Consider the following 24,668-nt stretch of genomic DNA (forward strand, 5'->3'; position numbering starts at 1 on the left):
CGCTGGCCGGGACGCCGCCCTGGCCTGCGCTCGACTCCCGAGGCCGCCGCTGCGCTCCCTGGCTCGGCGCGGAATGAGGTGCAGGCCGCGCGCCGGCGAGCGCCCCGCTCCGCAGCCCCCAGGTTTCCCGCGGCCGCCCGCGCCCTGCGTGCCCCGGCGCCCACGCTAGAGCTCCGCACTGGCTGCACTCGCCCGGGCGCAGGCCCGCAGAAGTACGCGACCCGGCCCGGGTCCCGATCGCGGGGACTCGCCTTTTGGACGCCGCCCGGGCTGCGGGGACCCCGGCACGCTGCATTTTGCGGGCCGCGCTCCGCAGCGTTCTAACCAGCCTGGCCCGCGGCTTTGGCCTCTACGGTGCCCGGTCCCCCGGCCTCCCTCCACCTTTACCCGCATCCTCCCTCCACCCTCCCCGCTGCTCCGCCACCTCCCATTCATTGCATCCGTTTCCCCTTCCCGGCTCGGTTCCTACCCTCCCCCTCAAAAGCCTTCCCGGCCGGACCCCGCTACCCATTTGGGTTTCTCGGTACATTCATGGAAGTTTAGGGCCTGGACCGTGGCCCCGAGTCCGCCCTGAGAGCGCAGCCCGCGCTGCTGGCAGGACAGAGGAAGATGTCTGCGCTCAAGCGGATGATGCGGGTCTCCAATCGTTCCCTGATCGCCTTTATCTTCTTCTTCTCCCTCTCCACGTCCTGTCTCTACTTCATCTATGTAGCTCCAGGCATAGGTAAGCACCCGGACACACCCTCACCACCTATGGTCAGAAGGAAGGTAACTGGGGTGTTGAGGAGTTTGGAAGCTGAACAAAGCATCTGATTTGACTTATTTCAAAACTGTCGGAGAAACTGCTTGACTATGTTAGCTTGATTAATCAACGTTTAAAAGAGCTTAAAAGATAGCATTCAGTGGATGTAGGGAATAAGGGCCTGAGAGTTGGGGGTAATGGTGGGGGTGGGGTGTCTCTTGTCTCTTTCTTCAGTATTCATGATAACTTTGTCTATCAGATAAGTTCAGTGTTTAAATATAGTTTTATTCAGACATCGTTTTCTCCAGATGTAATAACAGGTTGTGAAAATCTGATGGGGAAACAGGAACTGTGAGGAAGGTCAGGAGTGTGTGCATGCCTAGGTCAACAAATCTTTGCTCCGTACTTGAGACATTTTAGGGGCTGAGTTATTGAAACAGAGCTCTGTTATGTGTATCTTGTCGACTTGAGTCTTCTTGTCAGTCAGCCTCTGTTTAACCTGTTAGGATTCCTGCTCAGACAAAATAATGATTAAAATAATTATGCAAGACAATTTGTGGGCTTAAATTGTTAACTTCCTGTTAGTTGCTTTTGACTTTTGGTCCCCAATTCACTTTTGCATGATCTTGGCTTCTTTGAAATAATATCCCAATTCCTCATTTCTCCTGCTGTTGGCAAGGGGTCCACATGGCCTTGTTTCAGTGAAGGAAAACGTCTATGAATTTATGTGGCTGTTAAAACACATCCTATTCTCTAAACCTGGCTGAGCTTTCTTGTCCTTCAGTAATGCTGAGTGACGTGTTAACAGTGCACCTTCTTTCATTTCTATTAGATATTCAGTTGTCTTTTCTGAGTCAGTATTTCTCCCCTGAGTTAGCTAAAAATGTCATCATGTCTTTCAGACAGGAAAAACACCTGCAGAATTTTGAAGTGAAATTCTTATCCTTGCAGAGGTGTGTGTGTGTATGGGTATGTGGGTGTGTGTCTGTGTGTGTATATGCGTGTATGCATGTGTGTATATACCTGTGTGTATGTGGGGGGGGCATTTTGTAGGGGGGTATGTGGGTGTGTGTATGTGTGTGTATGCATGTATGTGTGTATGCATGTGTGTGTATATGCGTGTGTGTGCATGTGTGTGGGGGGTATGTGTGTGTATACCTGTGTGCATGCATATGTGGGGCATATGTGTGTGTGTATGTGTGTGTATACCTGTGTGTATGCGTGTGTGGGGCATATGTGTGTGTGAGGGGTGTGTGTGTATGCATGTGTGTGTATATGCATGTGGGGGGTATGTGTGTGTGTATGTGTGTGTATGTATATGAGTGTGTGCATGTGTGTGTGGGGGTGTGTGTATACCTGTGTGTATGCATATGTGGGGCATATGTGTGTGTGTGCATGTGTGTGGGCGTGTGTGATAGATGATGCTGAGGAGTGTAGGGAAGAGACTGTAGCCTCATCCAGACTGATTTCTCATGAAAATATTTATTACTGTATAACCTTTTCCTTATTGGATTTAATTAGAAGGTATACAGTCAGATAATGATGCTGGGAAAATCTTTGATTTATCATTGTCAACTAGAAGTTTAGGGTAAAGTTTGAAGGAGCATGAATGTTTTAACAATTTGGTCTTTTAGTTTGTGTTTTTCTTTAGGCAAACAAGAAACAACAACAACAAAATTCTCTTGAAACTTTTGATACCTATGGCAGCAATTCACATTTTAGCCTGGATTAAGAATTGGGCAAAATTTCATACAGCTGGGAAATAAGCTATATAAGATTATTTTTTTATTGGCCTTAACTTGGATGTTTTGAATCTCTTTCATTAAGAAGTCTTTATTAATTCTGCCACACCAACTAGTTTGTAGATGTCAATTTTTTTTTTTCGGTTTTTTGAAACAGGGTTTCTCTGTAGCTTTGGAGCCTGTCCTGAAACTAGTTCTTGTAGACCAGGCTGGCTTTGAACTCACAAAGATCCACCTGCCTCTGCCTCCTGAGTCCTGGGATTAAAGGCATGCGCCACTACCACCTGGCAATTTTTTTTTTTTTTACTATCTTTTCTGTCATTTAGTAGATTGGATATTATTTAGGACATTTAGGAAAAGGTTATAAACAAGAAAATTCTTTCTTGCCATCTTAGACATACAAATTATTTACTTCTATAGAAACATTTTACTTTTTTATAATTACTCAAAACTTGGACCTCTTTGGAGAATATCATTTTTATAAGAATATTTTTTCCAATGTAATATTTTTATTCATTATTTGGGAATGTCACATAGTGCACCCTAATCACACTCACTTCCCATAAGAAATAATTTAAAAAATCTCTTTATTGTGTTTGTATATATTGTACAGGTGTGAGCGTGCAGGTGCTATGGCGTGTATGCAAAGGTCAGAGTACAACTTGTAGTCGTCTTTCCGTCCACTGTGTGGGTTCTGGAGACCAAGTGCAAGTGGTCAGGGATGGCAGCATGCAGCCTTACCTGTTTAGCCGTCTTGCTGGTCCCTGACAAGATTTGATTTTTTAGACTGGATTGCTGTATGTAGCCCTGGCTGGCCTGGAACTCTCTATGTAGATATAAATGCTGAGATTAACGGCATACAGTACCACACCCAGCAATGCATTTTTTGAATTTATAACTTTGGAAGTCCTTTGCTCTCTTGTTCCCCTTGGGACGCTGGGGATGGGTGGTACTCAGGGCTGCGTGTGTGCAAGGAAAGTACCGTGTAACCGAGCTAACTCTGGGTCCCGTTTCTTCATACATTGGATAACATGCTAAAAAGTCAAGCAAAGGAAATCTGAATGCCAGCTTTATACTGCTCATATGCCCTCTAGTTGTTCAAATTCAGGTGATGTGAAAGCCTGGAACATTTTTCTCATTTGAGTGTGTGCCATAGAGCAACCGATGATTAATGTCGTAAAAACTTGTCTTGGAAGCAAGTAGGTCATTGTGGTGGTTTGAAAGAAAATGGCCCCAAAGGGAGTGGCACTATTAGGAGGTGTGGCCTTGTTGGAGGAAGTGTGTGTCCTGTGGGGACGAGCTCTGAGGTCTCTTTGCTCAAGCTTTCCTCAGTGTGACTTTCAGTTGACTTCCTGTTGCCTGCAAGCTATTCCTCCAGCATCACATTTTCCAACATGCCACCATGATGATAATGGACTGAACCTCTGAAACTGTAAACTAACACCTCAATTAATGTTTTCCCAAGAGTTGCCACCATGGTCATTGTGTCTCTTCACAGCAATAAAAAACCCTAACTAAGACAGAAGTAATAATTTAAATTACTCTATTTTGAGAACCTTGTAATTAAAAATGTTAACAGTGAAGCCAGGAAGAAAAGTAAGTTAACCAAACATAAATGCTATGAATTTGTTAGACCAGTGTCTGCCCCCCCATACTCTTGTGATATGGGGGTGGGGTGGAAGCCAGTGTCCTGTGGGCTATTTGGGGGGCAGTGTTTGTGCTGTGGTAGGAGACCAGTGTCTGTCCCCCAACCCTTGTGCTATTTTGGGAAAGGTTGGGGGGTGTTTTTCTCATCCTTCTTTAAGTTTGGCAAGAACTTTTCTTTTCGTTTTCTTTTTTTCCTTTTGGTTTTTCAAGATAGGGTTTCTCTTTGTGGCCCTAGCTGTCCTGGAACTCACTCTATAGACCAGGCTTGCCTTAACTCAGAGATTCACCTGCCTCTACCTCCTGCATGCTGGGATCAAAGGTACACATACTACCACTGCCTAGCTGGGGAAATGTTTTCTAAAATTCAAAGTTTGCTAGAAAATTCAAATTTTGTGTTTGGTGACTCAGGTTGTCTCCTTCCTTCCTTCCTTCCTTCCTTCCTTCCTTCCTTCCTTCCTTCCTTCCTTCCTTCCTTCCTTCCTTCTCCTTCCTTCCTTCCTTCCTTCCTTCCTTCCTTCCTTCCTTCCTTCCTTCCTTCCTTCTCCTTCCTTCCTTCCTTCCTTCCTTCCTTCCTTCCTTCCTTCCTTCCTTCCTTCCTTCTTCCCTCCCTACCCCCCTCCTCCCCTCTCTCCTCCCTCTCTCTTTTCTTGTGTTTGTGTGTGTGTGTGTCAGGTCACTTTCTTTCATGTCTCTGGAAATGCAGGTCAGACACACAGGTCTAACCACAGTGTGTCAGCTGTTTTCTGAAGTGAAAATGATGTGGAAAATGTGGTCAGTTGAGTTCCCCGTAGAGCAGCCAATTGCATAAGTGCTTTTCCTCGAGGCCTCGCTGCTGCATTCTGCCCTCTCCTGGGCCATCCCTCACGGCTTTATAATTTTCATTGAATATATATCTCGCAACACTTAATATTCTCACCCAAATTACATCTTGGAGCCAAATTTCCTCCTGGTTGAATTATGCTACACAGAGGTTTCTTTTTTGAATTTCCTTCTTATTTTATGTGCATTGGTGTCTGCTTGCCTGTATGTCTGTGCATCACAGGCCTGCAGAAGCCGTAAGATGCTGGATGCCACGAAGTTGAAGTTGCTGATGGTTATGAGCTGCCATGTGGGTACTGGAAATGGAAACCAGGTCTTTTGGGAGAGCAACCAGTGTTCTTACCCACTGAACACCTCTCATTTCCTTTCTTCCCCTCTCCCCCACTCCCCAAAACAGGTTTTTCTGTGTAACCCTGGCTGTCCTGGAACTTGCTCTGTAGACCAGACTGACCCAGAACTCACAGAGATCTGCCTGCTTTTCTCTCCCGAGTGCCAGAATTAAAGCGTGCACCACCACTGCCCAGCTCCAGCCTCTCTTTTCATTGGTTTCAAAAAATTGTTTCAAATCTACTCCATTAAGTCCTTCTGAGCCACATTGTATCAACTTGTTTGCTGGCTCTCTGTATTTCTCTACCTTTGGGGTCCAGACAGTTGGTCACTTATTTCATCCTTTAGTTTACTGTTTTTGGGTCTCTATACCTGTGCCCATCTCCTGACCCTCTCCCTTCTGAACTGAAGGGCCACATACTGTAGGCAGCCAGTCTGGAGAGTTTCCTGTTGTCCTGATGCCTCTCTGCAGTCTCTGCACTGTTTTGGTCCTCGTCTAGAGTGAGTTCAGTAACACTCAGAGCTCATTGTTTTAAGAATAAGTTGAAACATTTTTCCTGATACTTCTCTTGGGAAACACAAGATAGTGTCTTTACAGTAGGAACTGCAGTGTTGAGAGGAGCCAGGCTGTAGCTAAATCTCTGGAGCCATCCCACAGGAAGTCTGTGGATACTCTGCCCTGGCCTTCCCAGCAGAGGTGGGAGTCGGGCATTCTGTTTTGTGCCTTCCTCTGTGTGTGGTTGCCAAGAAATGAGTGCAGCGTCCTGCCAGGGTGTTGAGCTGGCTGTATCGAGAACAGACTTCCATTTATTAAGAAGCCATTTCTAATATAACTTCCCCTGCAACACAATCATATCCTGTTGTATCAGAGGGCCAATTGGTTTGACTGGAGCACCCAAGAGAAGCTCAACAATGGGGCCTGGAAGTCTTGAGAGGTAACAGCAAGGTCATTTGTGGAGGTTGGCTCTATGAGGGAGCTTCAGTGCACACGACAAAAAGCACATAGAGAGAGTGGGGGCTGCTTATAGATTCCTAGGATGGGTAGAATAAGATTTGTCTAGACAGAGCACAGAAAAAGCCTCTAGAATATAACAGTACTCAGGTTCCATGTGGCTATTCCTTACGGTGTGGAGAGGCAGATTGCAGAAAAGTCTCAGGGCTCCACATCCAACCCAGTGCTCGAGATCACTGGCCCCAAGGATTTATCTAAATGATGATAAGAAATAGATGTGCCTGCCACCACAGGGGCAGTATTAGAGGGAAACTGCCTAACTTCCTTGGGAGTGGGGAGGTTATTGCCCTTTTGACTCCTGGGCAGGCTTTCTCTGTCTTTGGGGACAGATTGTGGTTGGCCACTTTATCTCTTGGTGTCTTGGGCAATCAGGGGAGGCCTGGTAGAAATGTTGGAGTGGGTGTTTGTGGGAGGCAGCTCAGGTCTTTGCTCAAAGGCTATGTGGTATCTTGTTTTTGTTTGCTCTGGGTTATCTCAGCAGGTAGCTACTTGTCTTGCAACTTTTTTTCTGTGCCCTTCAGCCTCCTAGCCTCAGGTACCTTTCAGGGCCTTTCTGCCTGACCTTCTGTGCCTTTGGAGCTGATTTAGCCTGCTTTGCGTTGAAAGGGCCCTTTGTTTTTGTTTTTGTTTTTTCTCTCAAGTTCCCTGTTCTTCTTTGGGGGCCCTTCCTGCCGTTCTGGTCACATTTCGCCTCTGGGCCTTCCTTGCTGTCGCCTGCTATTTTTGTTCGGTGAGTAGCAGGACTCAGCAGGAGTTTTGCAAAGGGAAATGAGACAGCCCTTTGTTTTAGAGTAATCCTAGCGAGAAGGATGGGAAATGTAGGGCAGCGGAGGAGACAGGGAGCCCAGGTGGGAAGCTGCTGGTGTTACTGCTGGTGGTTACAGCAGTAGGAGGTTGGATCCAGGATAAGAGCAGGCGGCCCTTAAGAGCGGTAAGGCTGGCAAAGGGACAATTTTTCTGTGATGCTCAGACTCTAACTTAGACCCCAGGTGACCAGTCACAGATGATGTCCAGGTGCTAGAATTGAGCTAGCAATTTTGCCTTTAAGTTTTGGGAATTGGATGCTTCTGGACGATCTAGGAAGAATTTGTCAGTGGCTAGGTAGGTAGAAATAAGGGCCTGGAGCCTAGAGGTCAGGTCTGGGCGTTGGCATCCTCCAGGAGGATGGTGTTTGTCCCTGTCTTGCCCCTCACAGTTGAGAAGCCATCCCATTTCTGCAAGTGCAGTGTACACCCCAAGTTCATGACTCCTAAACATGGCCTCCAGGTTATTTCAGGAGAATACCCAGAAGGCTCAAGTGCACCTTGGAATTATTCCCAGAGGGTCTGCCACCCTCTCACTTCCCACCTGGAAATGCCCACAGGAATGAGTGAAAGATTTCAGATTTGGGCCCGAAGTGGGGACAGATGGTCCTGTGGGTAGGATTTATTGGATACAAAGAGCTACTACCACCATGGGGATAGAATCAGCAGCATGGCAGGGGCTTCGAAGAGATCAGACCAGAGTGGAGATCCCATCTTAGAACTCTCATAGAGAGGGAGTGGTTTCATGTAGGCATGTAGTCAGGATGCATCCACTTTTCCAGCTGGCAGAGAAGGGCAGGGGCCTTACACTGCCCCCCCCAACTATAAGATGTGGGGGAAGAGGAGAGGGGTGACACATCTAGTTGAGGGTACCCATTATGGAGGGGGGGGGATGTGCCCTCACTAGTAGCCTTCTGATTGATGTCTTAGCATGCAGGTAACTTCCCCGAGGAAGTGGCAATGAGGTCTGTTATTGTCTTGGAATTTGAGCACCTAGGATTATGTTAAAAGGTCAGAAGTTCATCCACAGGTCCTTGGTAGGAAGCTTGGGCGGTCCCTTTAGGGGGTGGCTGCTGCATGTTGGTGCAGGTTGGTGTGTGCAGCCTGGTTTAGATCCTAACAGTCCCATAGGCCCTTTCCTTGCTCATCCACAAGCAGCCCCTCTGAAGGATGGCTTCCAGCAGTGGGGCCACCACTCAGAAGTGTTTGTAGTTCTGCCCTTAGTATCAATGAAAATGAATGTCAACCTCATGGCCTTGTGGGGAACTAGATAATTTATTGATTCATAGAAATCTGGCTCAGCCAGGTGCTCTTCTCCACCTTTTTTGGTGAGTGTATCTGGGAGCTGGTGGATCTTCAGGGTGGGATGCACAGGTGTGTGCATTCGATGGTGAGTGTATCTGGGAGCTGGTGGATCTTCAGAGTGGAATGCTCAGGTGTTGTGTGCATGCTGCAAACATGCTTTCCATTTCTTCAGCATTTATCAAAGATAAAAATAGCCACACCCGTGAGTGTTTAAATGTAAAAGAGAAGTCCTATCTTGGGCTGGTAGGTGTCTATGATCGATATTTCAAACATCATTCACAACTATGGGAAGAGGTTTATGTTGGGAAGTTGTATAAATATGGTAATTAAATATGGTAGTTAATTTTTTGAATCTACCTAAGCCATGTTGAATGTAGTGTTTCTGTAAAACAAGGTCTCTAGTTCAGACTAGCTAGAATTCTCTCTGTAACTAAGAATGACTTTGATCTTCTGCCTCCCCGTCCTGAGTTGCTGGGACTACAAGTGTGGGCTTTTGTGCGCAGTGTCTGTAGTGTTGAGGACATTGTGCTGGATCAGCTGAGCTGCTCTGTAGTCCTAGGGTGTCCTGTTTCAACAACCCATTTCCTCTATCTTATCTCTGAAGATCTTGGTTCTGATCACTTTAAAAACATAAGTCATCCCATTTAAATGACCAAACAGCTTTTTAAGCTTTGGACCTCATGTTCTGGTGGTTCTGGGTGTGGCTGTCGACATCACAGTTCCCACATTTCGTTCTCTGTGCAAGCCTGTGGAGCCATGAGAGCCTTGAGCGTAGACGCAGCGGTGTCTTAGAAGCCACGATACTTGGTGAAGAAGTATCAGGAACAAAACCCCAAAGTAGCCCATCATTTTGTCCATCTCAGAGTGACAGTCAGTGTGGCTGCAGTGTTTGCTGAAAGGGGGAAGAGACACATCATCCCCCACTCCAAGTTTCATTTAGCATTTCTTTTTTCTTTTTTATTGCTTTTTATTTATTGAGCTCTACATTTTTCTCTGCTCCCCTCTCTGCCACTTCCCTCCACCTCAACCCTCTCCCAAGGTCCCCATGCTCCCAATTTACACAGGAGATCTTGCTTTTTCTACTTCCCTCGTTGAGCATTTCTGAAAGAGCTGAAATGTGTATGTTAGGATACCTGAATCCGGGTCTCTCTCTCTCTCTCTCTCTCTTTCTCTCTCTCTCTCAGATCAGTTGGAATAGCTTTGTGTAGATGAAAAACCAAACACTTTTGGATAGCCTTAGCAGCAAGGGTAATTGCAAGACTGATTTTAGGCTTATAAAGAAACATCCTGCACACATGTAGGACCCCCCCCCATGTACTAAAAGGCCTGAATAAGTGCCCTTAGAAGCACTCTATTTCCTTTTTTTGTTCAATTTACATATATGTATTCCTTACATAGTTCAAATGATGATGACCAGCATTCTGGGACTGGAGAGAACATGGAAAAGGAGAAGCCCCTAACACGGCCTGGAACATTTGTAACTTGGTGCTGGGTTGGCCTGGTTCACTCCGGCTCCCTGTTCACGGACTGGCCTGTTCTCACACCTGTGTTACACACACACAAGGTTTGAGTGTCTCCCTTCCTCTCCAGGGATGGAGGAGGGTCATCTTTCTATCTGTTGCTTTCATTGGTTAATTAATAAAGAAACTGCCTAGGCCCATTTGATAGGCCAACCCTTAGGTGGGCGGAGTAGACAGAACAGAATGCTGGGAGAAAGAAGCCGAATCAGTGAGTTGCCATGATTCTCTTACTCCAGACAGACGCAGGTTAAGATCTTTCCTGGTAAGCCAGCTCGTGGTGCTACACAGAATATTAGAAATGGGTTAGATCAAAATGTAAGAGCTAGCCAATAAGAGGCTGGAACTAATGGGCCAGGCAGTGTTTAAAAGAATACAGTTTCCGTGTAATTATTTCGGGTAAAGCTAGCCGGGTAGCAGGACGCATCCCTCCGCTCCATATAACACTCCAGCCGCCTTTAGGGCCTTCAGCAAACATGTACATCTTTAACAAGTCAAAACAGGGTCTTTTCCAATCAACTTAGCTTATATCAAATGTGTTCTTTTATATAGTTTTCTAATGTATGTGCTGCTCGAGCAATACATAATGAACATACAACCTGTAGTTTAGTAGAGCCCAAAACTTATTACATCTCATTCAGTTAACTTCAGAAACAAAAAATTGAACAAAAAGCTGTATTAATTACCTGGGAAGGTGGAAAGGGGTTGGTTGCAGCCCTATTTAGCTTTCCATTGCTATAATACGCCATTCTGACCAAAGCAACCTGAGGGCAGTCAGAGCAGACGCTCAAGGTAGGAACCAGGAGGAACACAGCTTGATTGATGGCTCCATCGCTGACTTTTTTTTCTTTTACAGAGCCCAGGCTCCCTTGCCAGGAACGGCACTACCCATACTGAGTTGGTCTGTTCTGTACCCATTAATAATCAAGGCAGTCCCTCACAGACATGTCCACAGGCCAATCTGATAAAGACAATTATTCAACAGAGATCTTGTCCTTTGATTCCAGGTGAAACTAGGGCAGAGGTTTTTAACCTTCCTATTTCTGTGACCTTTAATACAGCTCCTCATATTGTGGTGACCCCAACCAGAAAATTACTTTGTGCTATTCCATAACTGGCATTTTGCCCCTGTTATGAATTGCAGTGTAATCCATACGCAGGATCTCTGATGTGTGATTCCTGTGAAAAGGTCCCTCCACCCCCAGGTTGAGAATCACTGTTCTAGACTGTCAAAGGACAGCTACGCTGACAGGGCAATCGCAGGCTTAAGGTTTGACGTTACTAGGCACAGCTTCATCAATCTATGGCTGTGCCACACAACCGGAAGTATAATGGCCGACATGAACATCCTTTTGGCTAACTTCTGATCCTTTTGGCTAACTTCTGTTTCACCTAAGCAGGGTTTTTGCAGTGGCTCAAATCAAATGCTGCCAAACTCTGTTATGACCAAAAAGCAAATATGCCCACAGGAGTCTAACCATAAAACAGCAAATCAAACATGCCCACAACACACCACGGACAGACAGCAGATAGAGCTCCAGGAGGAGGAAGCACACATTTTCCCAAGGCATGTTCAGAGGCAGTGTGGCACCCTGAAATGTCTGCTTCCTTCCTGGAATGACTTGGTCTTCACGGCCAGCCTCGGGATTACTCACACACTACATTCTTTGTTACTGTCCTGATAAAAGACCTTTTAAATATTGTCATTACATCCTGCAGGAACTAAAAAAAAAAAAAATCAGAGGGGCAAGGGAGTAGAAGTGCAGACAGATTGTCCTGCTTCGTGAGGTGTTCTGTAAGGTTAGGCCAACTTGGTTACTGGGAACACAAGGCCTAAAGGATTCCCAAATATGACTCAGGAATCCAAGCCCCCAAATACCCTCTGCAGGTCCCTCCAACCTTTACCCATTACTAGTTATGTTTTGAAACTATTAAAAGTGACTTTCAGATGTGAATGTTTAAACCTTATTTAGGATGGTCTGTTTTAATGGTCTTATTTCCCAGGAATATCTCCAGATATATGGTTTTTCCTTTTATACCCTTTACTCCTTTTTGTCTTTATTGAGACAAAGTCACATTCTGTAGCCTTAGCTTTTCTTGAACAACAATACAAACCAGGCTACCTTGAACTTACAGAGATCCACCTACCTCTGCCTCCCTAATGCTGGGATTAAAGGCACAGCCACAATACCTGGCCTTACCTTTTTTTCTTTTATTAGCTTGTGTTTGTTGTTCAAGATAATGGTCCCCTTTGCAGCTGTTGTATAATATATATATTATACACACATATAAAATGAACCTTGATCTTAGAGCCTTCCTGGAGCACTTTTACTGAGAGTTCCTTCTCCCGACATCTCTCAGTAGAGCTTCCAATTGCGACTCCCATTCATTTTACACAGGAACCCAGGTAATTCTGCAACCTGGAGGCTATACCTTCTCACAAACACGTAAGTGCCAGCCAGCAGTGGCGGTGGGTGGTGAACAAAGTCCTGGCTAGGTTGGCTTTTGTTTTGTGTAGTCGAGGATGACCTGAGGATGACCTTGGAATGCGGATCCTCCTGCTTCTACTTTCTAAGTGCTGGGATTGTGAACATGTTCAATCAAGTTGGTTTATGCAGAGTGGGGATTTGAACCCCAGGTCGTATATCTGTGGGGGCCAGTGCACTACCAATTGAGCTACATTTCCTACCCCGGGTTTACTTTTCTGAATTGATCATCTGATGCCATTGGATAGTTCACAGAACTAATCCTAGTTTTTAAAAACCAGACTAACTTGTTTTAAGATGGAAGTGGCTGACTATCATGATGAGTAATTTTTTTCATCAAGAGAAGTGGATAGATAAATGGAGAGTGACATATGTTCATTTATAGGTTAGCAGTGACTAGGGAGTTTGGTCATAATTGACCCTAAATATGTTATTTATCATTTTTAATTATTGGGAAGATACGCAGCAGTTCTTTAACAAAATTAATAAAAGTTCATAAAACATAGCATTACAGTTTTCCCAATAGGCATAAATTTAAAATATCAATTCCCAGCATTTGCCTAGAAAAACCTTCTTAAAAATCTTTACAGTATGGCTAGAGAGATGAGTCCGTGAGTGGTTAAGAGCACTGACTATTCGTGCAGAGGACCCAGGTTCAGTTCCCAGCACCCACATGGCGACTCACAACCATTTATAACTCCAGTTCCAGGGGATCTGGTACCCTCCTCTGAGCTCCCCAAAACACCAGGCACCATGTGGCACATACACACGCAGGGAAAACATTCATATTGACTCTAAAGGAAAATGTAAAATATCTTTACAGTTATATATTTGCTAATATTAATATAGCATTGACTATATCATAATATTATATATATTATAATATTAATATAGCACTGACTAAAATCACCTCAGCTGCCGAATAAAATGTTACATAACTGAGGAGCTGGTAATTTCCTGTATTACCAACCGTTTTGAGAAGCCTGAGTCAGGAGGATTGCTAGAGGCCAGGAATTTGAGGCCAGCCTTACAATATAATAAGACAATTTTTTTTTAAATAGAGGAAAAAGAAAAGAACAAGGAGAAAAGAAAGTGTAACTTCTCAGTCTAGTGTAATTTCCAGTCTGACTCATAGCAAGGACGAGGAATTGGACCGCTTTCATTTGAGTCAACAGGGTAAAGAGACAGAGCTGGTAGTGCCTTGTTTCCTGGTCCAGAAATATCCTTTGGGCTTAGAAGTTGCTAAAATTCTGGGTTGTTTTTGTTTTATTTTGCCCAGTGTTCTCTTCTCTGCTTTTTTTTTTTTTTAAGAGTCACTCTCTTCTTGTAGATAAGTTGAAATTCTAAAGTTTTAATCATCAAAACACAAAGTGGTCCGAGTTAGCAAACAGCTTATACCATGCTTACTTTGTCTTTCTGTTTAATATAATGCTGAAGTGGGTAAAGATTTGGTTCGTGCTCATCTTATGGCTGTCGCTAATTTTCTAATGCTTTCCAGGCATGTTTATTTGTGGCTTTGTCTCTGTAACATCACTGAGTTTCCTGATTAGATTTTACAAATCTGTTCCTTGCTGTCTTCCTTTCCTGAGTCCCTCCCTTCCTCCTGGTTTCATTTCCCCATTAGCTTTGTTACCCGCCCCCCCATACTAGGAGGAAGCTATGCATGCATTCTAGGCGAGCACTATTGTGAACTGACAAACGCAGGACATGCAGCTGGCACAAATGCGGGACGTGCAGCCATCACAAACGCGGGACGTGCAGCCGTCACAAACGCGGGACGTGCAGCCGTCTTTGGCCTTTGATAGTTTTTTATGCCAGTAGGCTCCAAGTGTACTCTTTGACATATGTTACATTTAAACTGTACCCGTGCCTGGAAGCTTGTTTTTCTTTGAGATTTTGATTCATTCCTTTCTTTCTTCCTTCTTTCAGATTTATTTGTAAGTGAAGTAAAATTTAATTTATTAATTGATTTTTAAGGTAGGGTCACTATGTAGACCAGGGTGGCCTTGAACTAACTCATAGAGATCTGCCAGCCTCTGCCTCCTGGGTGCTGGGATTAAAGGGGTGTGCAACACCTTACACACCTTGTGATTTATTTCATTTGTGATTATGTATATGTGTGTGTCAGTGTTGGAGTGTTCGCATGTGAGTGTGGGTTCCCTTGGAGAACCGGACATTCCTCAGATCTGTAGTTACAGGCAGTTGTAAGTCATCCAGCATGGCTGATGGAGGTTGAATCTGGAGTCCTCTGCAAGAGCGCTATGTGTTCTGAACTGCTAAGTCATCTCTTCAGCCCTCTTTTGTTTTTGAGATAGGATCTTATATAGTTAGCCCCAGTTGGTCTTGAGACTGTTATGTAGCCAGAGATGACCTTGAACTTCTGATCCTCCTCTCTCTGCTTTTCAGTGTAGACCCTGGTTTATGTAGTACTGGGTATGGGACCTTTGTTCCCACTAAGCAAGTGAACGCCACAGTGAAGCCTTGGCCCACCATCTTGATTTGGAATCTATGTGACCCCTTAGTTTCCAGCAGGGCTTGGTAAACAGTAGGCAGTAAACACCTGCTGGGTAAACGTCCTCTACCCTGACCAGCTTTAATACAAAGCTGCTGTGTTTAAAAATGACAATTATGACCAACCAGTCTTCACACACATTCCCTCCAAGCGAAATTATAGCCGTTGGCGGCAGCACGGGAATGATAGACATGCCGGGAAGGCCCTCCGGTTAACTTTCAGTGCCTGTGCCATCAAAGCAGGCGCTGGTGGATGGGACTCTGAACACAGAGTTCCTGCTCTCTTCATGAGTCAGTTCACGACTGACTTGGAAGATGGAGTTGATACTACAGGCTAATGGTTTTCGCAGTTGATTGCCTTGAGGCCATGTCTGAATTTCCATCTTTGTGTTATGACTTTCTATAATACTTTGGCCTCATGGGAATTGTTTATCAGCCTGGCACAATCTCAATATTTATTTTTTGGTTTTAATCCTTCCTCTTAAGCAGTGGTTCTCAAACTTCCTAATGCTGTGACCCTTTAATATAGTTCCTCATGTTGTGGTGACACCCCCCAACCATAAAATTATTTTCATTGCTATTTCATAACTGTAATTTTGCTACTGTTATGAATCACAATGTAAATATCTGTGTTTTCCAATGGCCTTAACTGACCACTATGAAAGAGTCATTTGATCCCCAAAGGGTCGTGATCCTACAGGTTGAGAACTACAAAGTACCAACCATGTTTTATGCTTGGTTTGACCTAATCCTGGTATTAGACCATAATTATTTTAAGTGTATTTTCTTTTGTGGACATGGATGAGCAATTTCTGGAGGTTTATTTAGCCTGGCTCTGACGTGCAAAGAAGCTCAATTCCCAGAGCCTGAAACAGCTATTTAGAAGATTATCATAGTTCCTAGAAACCCTTAGCTGCCTGGCTCAGCAGTTAGCAGCAGGTACGTGGCACGGTGTGTTTTCAGCTCCAGCCTCCTTGTGTGTTCTTAGGTTGTGTGTGAGGCAGCTTCTCTCCTGTTGTTTTGTGTCTTTTTGAATTGTAGTCTGGGTTATGATGCTGCATTCCTCATAATTGCTTTCACATGCTTGCACGCACGTGTGTGTGTGTGTGTGTGAGTGTGTGTGTGTGTGTGTGAGAGAGAGAGAGAGAGAGGGAGAGAGAGAGAGAGAGAGAGAGAGAGAGAGAGAGAGAGAGAGAGAGAGAGAGAACGTGTATGTGAATGCCTGCGACTGCATGATGTGTGTGGAGGTCAGAGGATAGCCCTCCAGAGCTTTCTTCTACCCTGTAGGTTTTGGGGATCCAACTCAGGTCATCAGGCTTAGAAACCCCCCACCCTTACCCCTGGTAACTTTTTGTCTTGAAGATTTCTTTTTGCCGGGCGGTGGTAGCACATGCCTTTAATCCCAGCACTTGGGAGGCAGAGGCAGGCGGATCTCTGTGAGTTCGAGGCCAGCCTGGTCTACAAGAGCTAGTTCCAGGACAGGAACCAAAAGCTACGGAGAAACCTTGTCTCGAAAATCAAAAAAAAAAAAAAAAAAAAAAAAAATTTCATTTTGTCCTCACTTGGTCCCCTGTATCTCTGCTGCATTGCTTCTAAATCGCTGTCCCTCGGGCCCTTCAGATCCACTTGTAAGTTACCTCTGGGTTTTTTTCCTTTTTATTTTTCTCTTTCTGATCTCATAGTGAAGAAAGCTGACTCCCTCTCAGCTAGTACATTAGTTTTCGAGGTCTGCACACCTTCTGACACCCATGGCCTAAAACACTGGGAATTACCCCTTCCCAGGCTTGATGCCTGAAATGAAGGCCTTGGCAAGATGTTTCATCCTGAGGTTGCAGGTACCTACCTGCTGGCCTCCTGGTCTGGGAGCACATGAGTTTCTGCCTCTGTTTCCATGTGCTTTCTGTGAGTGTGAGTCCACACCCACACCTTCTTTCCCTTTCTTTCTTTCTTTCTTTCTTTCTTTCTTTCTTTCTTTCTTTCTTTCTTTCTTTCTTTCTTTCTTTCTTTTTTTTTTGGTTTTTCGAGACAGGGTTTCTCTGTGGCTTTGGAGCCTGTCCTGGAACTAGCTCTTGTAGACCAGGCTGGTCTCGAACTCACAGAGATCCGCCTGCCTCTGCCTCCCAAGTGCTGGGATTAAAGGTGTGCGCCACCACCGCCCGGCCCCTTTCCCTTTCTTTCTATAAGAGCAACTGCCGCTGGATAATCCGTTGACCCAGGATGGTCTCTTGGTCTCAAGATCCTTAACTCTGCTTTGCTGAAGGCAGGTTTCAGTCAGCCTGGGAGTAGCTTGCCCTCCCCATTCCTCTACACACAGCAGCTTCCCAGGCTTCCATGGTCTTCAGCCTTTCCTCCCCTTGTTCATTCACAGTGCATCCCACTCCAGTCTCGTCACTTCTTGCTCTGTTTCAGCCATCGATGCCCTGGGAGCTGTCCAACTTATCTTCCATCACTTCTGAACTCTCCAGTAGCTGAAGGTCATACTGAGTCCTCTTCCTCTGCTCCCTTCCTCCTCAGAGCCTCTGCTCACTCCGCCATCGGTAGAAATGCCTCTCTCCCCTTGGTCTTCATTCTCTTGAGTGCTGCAAACAGTTCTGCTGGCCTCTTCCTCTTGGGCCACGGGCATGCTCTCCCCCTCTAAGGAATCTTCTCTTCAACGCGCTGGCTGCCCACTTTCTTTTCAGGAAATGCACTGTCTGCCCAACTGTTGTCTACTCTTTCATTTCTAAAAGACACTGCTGTCTCAGAGGTCAGCAGGGGCCTCCTCATAGCATGTCAGGAGGCGGAGAGCTGTGATGGTGACTGCTTCATTACTGCAGTAAGGATGTGGTTTTCTCAGTGCCCCACCTCAATTTCTTTATTAGTCAATGGGAATACTATTAGTACCCATGGAGCTGCCTGAGAGGATTAATGAAGATGACATACATAAGGTATATCTAGTGATGTCTAGCAAAGCACATCTTAAATTATGCTTTTATTTTATTGTACTTTTCTTTTTTAAGGCTTCCTTTTATTTAGCTGTCCACAGAAGTCAGAGGATGTTGTCAGATCCCCTGGAGCTGGAGTTACAGGCCCTTGTGGGCCATTTAACATGGGTGATGGGAACGGAACCCTAGTGTTCTTCAAGAAGAGAAGTGCTCTTAATCACTGAGCCACCTCTCCTGCCCTCAAGCTACCATAGTCTTTTCCGCTGTAGCATCTGCAGCATTTAACCTAGTTGGCTTCATTTTAGTCTGTGGATTCCTCTGAGATTAATTAATTTGGGGGTCGTTTAGCCTTAGTCCTCCTGTGTGTCATCTACGTATAGCTCATTCTATATCCATTCTGGATCGCTGTTCTGGAACAGTCTAGTTCCAGCTTCTGCGGTTACCCGCATGTCTCCTACTTGTGTTTCCAATCCCTTTCTTAGCAGCAATGCCATCATTATAACTGCAGCCAGATTCCCTTCCCCTCAATCCCCTTGGAAGCCCTGTTCACCTGACAGTAAAACTCTTAGCAGTCGTCAGGAGCCCAGGTGTCAGTGCTGGAGACCTCCCTGTCCAGTGACACTTTGCTGTCCCCACTCATGGTACAGTCTCTTCCCCAATGCTTAACGTTTCCCGTGGGAAGGGTAGTCGACATAAGCTTTTTTTTTTTTTTAAACAAATCTCTTATTTTTTTTTTTTATAGTGGAGAAGGAGGGGGGTTCATCAAGTCCCCATCACAAGCTTTGGATAGAGCACCTAGACGCTTTTGTAAACTACTGCCTTTTGAAGTTTTTTCTTTTTCTTTCCTTTCCCTAAGGTGTTTTTATGGTGTTTTCTTCTTCTGAAAGGAATAAACACGTTGGATTTATGTCTCATTATGTAGAGGAAAGTAGAAGATGGAGCTAATTAAAGGGCACAACATGGTTTTAATTAAGTAGTTTTTAAATATATATTCCTGAGTTTTCTCAAGACAGAAGGGCAAAGACAAGAAAGACAACCTTAATTATTTTCTAAATTATAGTTTCTTACAAATTGGAATAACAATTTTAGATAAGGACTTTTTCTTAAAGTCTTACCAGCGAAAGATTGCAATTGCTATTCGCGACATTAAGGTTGTGTCTGAATGCAGGTCACAGTAACCGTATGACGTTGGGGACTTTGTCCTGATGGTTTGTTTAGTGTGACTTGTCTGCGCATCACTGTGTCCCTGTGAGCTGCTCTGTGTTTAAGCACATCTTCATTCCCAAATGGGTTTCTGTCTTTAGGGACCACACCCAGGAGGGCCACTCACCCGAGGAATGTAATTGTCTTGACTGTAAATATTTACAGTGAGCTAATAGATTTCTTTCCACTCTTGAGCCTGCTCCCCAGCTCCTCCCCATGTCTCTTTCTCCATCCATGCCATGAATGTCAAACGCATTCCTTTGGTAAAAAAAAATTCATCTTCGTCCTGATGATTGTTTGTTTGTTTTGTTTTTTTTTTCTGAAGTTTTGTTCCTTGCAACTGCAAGTATACAACATTAACGTTTCTGTCTCTAGGACCCAGGCTAAGGTCCCTTGCATTCTTAGCATCTTGGCATCCACTCAAGGCAAAAGTATAAAATCGTGTGGTGTTTCCAGCTGTACACAATAAATGCAAGTCTAAACAAGTGCAGTTCAGTTATAAGACCGCTTCTAGAAAGCGTGAAGACACACTCTCTACATATGTTAGTGTGTTTATGTATGCATATGTCAGTGTGCACATGGGGATCAGAAGACAGCTTGCAGGACTCATAGTTTTCTTTTTCCACTTCGTGGGTCCTGAGGATCGTGTTCAGGTAATCAGGCTTGGTGGCGGGTGCATTTACCCTCTGAACCCCTTCACAGCCTGAAACATACCCCAAAAAGTATGATTGAGGTAAGGCTTATGAAACCCAGATTTCTGTTATTTATTTATTTATTTATTTATTTATTTATTTATTGTGAATTGAAAGTGAAAGAAAAAAGTTTGTAGTGCTGGGCTTGGGCCCAGGGCTTTCTGTTCACCGAGCAAGTACTCTCCGACAGACGTCCCTGCCTGGGCATTCATTGTGAGAGTGCCATTACTCAGTACCGACAGCTTTGCATCATGTGCACAGATCTGTTAACCAAGTCTTGCTGGCACCTGCCTTTGCTGTGGGAACGAACCTCTTCTCTGAATGGAGTCCTGAAGGTTTGGCTTTGTGATGAAACTGGTTAGCATGGAACGGGCTTTAGGGGACATCTAGTGCAATGCTGCCTCTTTAAAATGACAGAGCTGGCTGGGGTCCTGCAGGCTGGCCCAAATGGGGCCTCCCAAAAAGGATCTCCTGACTTAGCTCCCTGCCTGCTCAAGGGAGTGTAACACTTTAGTCAAGGCATTCTGAAGTCTGTCAATTTACTGATTTCCGAACAGATAGAAATTAGGGGCCTGCTTTGCAAACACCACAGAGAATTAAAGCTGCCAGCCTTAAACTGCACATTGATGGTTGATTTTTCACATTTTGTGTTTGAGAGGAATTATAGTACTTTGAGTAGCTAACTCATAGAAATGATCTAAGTGGCTATCAATTCTAAGTTATCCCTCTTTTCAGACACATTGAGGTCTTGTGGCACTCCAAAATGGTGACTCAATCCTGGTATTTTTGTGATCTGTAAACCCATCCTGGTGTTTTGGTGACTTTTAACTTAATCCTGGTGTTTTGGTGATCCTTGACCCTATCCTGGTGTTTTGGTGATCTGTAGACCCCATCTTGGTCTTTTGGTCATTTGTGTACCCCATCCTGGTATTTTGATAATCCTTGACCCCATCCTAGTGTTTTGGTGGTCTCTAGACCCCATCCTTATATTTTGGTGATCTTTGACCCCATCATGGTTCTATGGTGATCTTTGACTCAATCCTGGTATTCTGGTTATCCTTGATCCCATCCTGGTGTTTTGGAAACTGTAGACACCCCCATCCAGGAGTTATGGTGGCCTATATTTGATGTTAGGTAGGGGATTACCTGTATGGAGTTTTGGGTTTTAGGAAATTCATACAGAGTTTTAAAAAATGAGTTTTGAATTACAGGATTGTATCCTTACAATAAATCTCTTTTGAAATGACTATGTTTATATGAAGTTAAGAAATTTTACCATAATTTGTGTATTTAGTCTTGTTCTGTTAGCAAGATGGATGTTATCACTTAAAGTTTTTCCCTTTTATTTAAAAGTTTATATTTATAGCTGGGCGGTGGTGGCGCACGCCTTTAATCCCAGCACTCAGGAGGCAGAGACAGGTGGATCTTTGTGAGTTCGAGGCCAGCCTGGTCTACAAGAGCTAGTTCCAGGACAGGCTCCGTAGCTACAGAGAAACCCTGTCTCAAAAAACCTAAATAAATAAATAAATAAATAAATAAATAAATAAATAAAAGTTTATATTTATTTTTGTGTGTGGATGTGTATATGTGTGCATTCAAGTGCTATAGTGCACACATTGAGTTCAGAGAACAACTTTTGGGAATTGGCTTTCTTCTTCAACTGTATGGGTACCAGGGATCAAACTCAGGTCGAGATTGGTGGCAAGCATCTTTACCCACTGAACCATCTTGTTGGTCCCTATTTTAATTTTTACATGTCCATTTGTTCCTACGGTTTTTTTGTTTGTTTTTGTTTTGATTTTCGAGACAGGATTTCTCTGTGTAGCCTTGGCTGTCCTGGAACTCAGCTCTGTAGACCAGATTGGCCTCGAACTCACAGAGATCCTCCTGCCTCTGCCTACCTAGTGCTGAGATTAAAGGCGTGCGCCACCACACCCAGTGTTCCTAAGTTTTTTTTTTTTTTAAACAATTTGCAAGACTTTAGGAATCTTTTTTTTTTTTTAAATTTTTTTTTTTTTATGGTTTATTTAACTTTATTTTATGTGCATTGGTGTGAAGGTCTCAGATTCCCTGGAACTGGATTTTCAGACAGTTGTGAGCTGCCATGTGGGTGCTGGGAATTGAACCCGGGTCCTTGAGAAGAGCAGTCAGTGCTCTTAACCGCTGAGCCATCTCTCCAGCCCTGTTCCTAAGTTTTTAAAGCAGGAAATTGTCATATGTATTTTGTGTTCCCCTTCGGCATAGAGGTAATTGAGTGTCCACTTTTTGGGTACTTTGCTAAGTCTGAATGGAATCTTACTGTTGCATGACCTCCTTTCTCTCTTTTGTTTTTCTTTTATAGCCAACACATACCTCTTTATGGTACAAGCCCGAGGTATCATGCTGAGAGAGAATGTGAAAACAATCGGACATATGATCAGGCTATATACGAATAAAAACACCACGCTCAACGGGACAGGTAAGCCTGTGTCCCCCTCTGTTTGCCCTGGAAACTGCCGATCAGTAAACAAACCTTTTAATTTTAGCTCCTTTACCTGATCGTAACTTGCTGTTAAAGAGGGGGCCTCCTGCTAAGTGCACCACTAGATGATTAGCATCCCCTACGAAGTGTACTGCGAAGTGGGTGTCCTCTAAGTGTACCGCTCACTAGGTTAGCATCCCTACTAAGTGTATTCTAGGTTGGCATCCCCTACTAAGTGTATTCTAGATTGACATTCCTACTAAGTGTATTCTAGGCTGGCATCCCCTACTAAGTGTATTCTAGGTTGGCATCCCTTATTATGTCTATTCTAGGTTGACATTCCTACTAAGTGTTTTCTAGGTTGGCATCCCTTATTATGTGTATTCTAGATTGACATTCCTACTAAGTGCATTCTAGGTTGGCATCCCTTACTATGTGTATTCTAGATTGACATTCCTACTAAGTGTATTCTAGGATGGCATCCCCTACTAAGTGTATTCTAGGTTGACATCCTTACTAAGTGTATTCTAAGTTGACATCCCTACTAAATGTTCTTCTAGATTAGTAGGACTGTAATTTAGTTTTGAATGTATTTCTTTAGTAATTTTATGACCCTTCAAAGAAACAAAGGCTGTATTTTGTGAAACTGGAAATCAGCAACTGCTCTTTGTTGTTTCCGATGTTAACTGAAAGTGGACTCTCCTTTAGACTCACACAGGCTAATGTCATTTGACTCAACTAAGGACTTTCTGGTGGGAAGTAGTTGGTGTTGGTGGCTTTATTTCCCTGTTGTGGAAATAAAGTGTTTCCTGGGCATATTATGGGATGTCATATTGACAAGATCCATGATATTCCCTAGAGGCATTCTTAAGATCTTTGTTTTAAGTAGTTAAATGTATTAAAACTCTTTGTAACAAAGAGTAAACACACTTTTTAAAAAAGCCCATTTGTTCCTAATGTTTTTTGTTTGTTTTTGTTTTTGAAGATAGGATTTCTCTGTGTAGCCTTGGCTGTCCTGGAACTTACTCTGTAGACCAGGTTGGCCTCATCACCCTTGCCCCCCACCAGAAACTCCTGTCTCCCTCCATAGTGGGCTTTAAACTATGTCAGGTGGGTGGGAGTATTTGTCTAAAATTTCAAGCTGATGGGTGTACTTGTGGAGAATCCATCCTGTTCATGTGCTGGTTTCTTTGTGACTCCCCAGATCTAAGCACTCTTTCTTTTCTTTCATCTTCAAACCTTAATCTCATCTAGAAAGAGTGTCTCAAGGGAACTGGCCTTTTGCAAGCACAGGACACTCGCAGTCACTGGTCTCCTGCCTTAAGCTGGTCATATTAAAAGTATAGACATGGCAGGAGCTTCTGCAGGCCACGTTAGTTGGGGAAGTTGACTGTGAGGATTTTCACTGGAAGGTCCATTCAGCTGCAGTGTAAAGTATGTTGAGGTTACTGTATCTGTCTGTGTGGTACTAAGAATTTCATGTGTCTTTTTTCGCAATCTGGGGTATGAATAAGTTTTATGTGTGGGTGTTGAGTTTGGCTTGGGAGCAGTGATGACTTGAGCAAGCAGATGTTCCTCATAGCGCCCTGCAACAAACAAGGAAATTCTTTCTTCCCCTCTCCCAGCTATGGTTTCAATAAAGATGAAATGACTAGAGGATGCTTTCACAAAGAGTTGTCTGCTTTTGTGAGCCTCTTAGAACCTTCCGTGGGAGTCCCTTGCTGATGGGAAATGTATTCTTGGAAGACACACAAGACATTCTTTTCTGTGTGACGTCTTGCAAGCTGATAGCCCGTGGCTGTCAAGGAACGTCCTGAACACAAACCACAACATGTTTTTCTTTTTTCTTTCTTCCCCCCAATCTGCCCTTCCACATTACTTCCTAGTTAACGTATAGCCCAAAGTGGCTGCCAGGACTCCTCCAGTCCGCCACCTTTCTGCTTGTACTTGGTTCAGTGGGGGGGTGGGGTAGGGTGGGGACAAAAGATGTCCTCCTCTAAGGAGATGTCACAAAAGTCCCACTGTGTCCTTTTACCGCTCACTGACCAGACTTAATGGCTGCAGGGTGATGGGAATGAAGGTGCGAAATGTTCGGCTGTGGTTGTTACCCAAGGGGATGGGGAAATAGAGTCTGTGTTGGCAACATTAAGGCCGCACCGTTTAGGCAGCATTTATTGAGCAATTAGAATAGATTGCACATGAGTAGATATGGGGATGCATTGCCAGGGAAAACCCTTTAAGTGAGGAGCCTTTCAGGCTTCTGGGAGAGATGGAGGCATGATTACTAAAATGCATCTAATTATTTTTGCAAAGACGTAGATGATATAATTTGCCAAAATTAAAAAAGAGGCCAGTAAAATGTATAAAACTATAAGTGAGCACTCCAAGCAAACTGATTAATGTTTTTAATTTAACATGTGAAGGTAAATTGGTCATGATTATTTACGTCTGTTGGTTTGGGGTTTTCAGGACTGTGT

General features: G+C 44.2%; 1 protein-coding gene across 1 annotated transcript in view; it reads left to right on the forward strand.

Moving 5' to 3' along the window:
* The first annotated feature begins 589 nt into the window (after positions 1 to 589).
* Positions 590 to 24,668, forward strand: part of B4galt6 (beta-1,4-galactosyltransferase 6) — a 65,710-nt gene continuing 41,631 nt past the window's right edge. Inside the window, exons 1-2 of the mRNA XM_057788779.1 lie at positions 590 to 724; positions 22,072 to 22,188. Of these exons, the coding sequence (XP_057644762.1) occupies positions 610 to 724; positions 22,072 to 22,188 (232 nt within the window). The 5' untranslated portion in view covers positions 590 to 609. The remainder of the gene's footprint in view (positions 725 to 22,071; positions 22,189 to 24,668) is intronic.

Source organism: Chionomys nivalis, chromosome 14 (genome assembly GCF_950005125.1).
Source record: "Chionomys nivalis chromosome 14, mChiNiv1.1, whole genome shotgun sequence".
NCBI classification, from domain to species: domain Eukaryota; kingdom Metazoa; phylum Chordata; class Mammalia; order Rodentia; family Cricetidae; genus Chionomys; species Chionomys nivalis.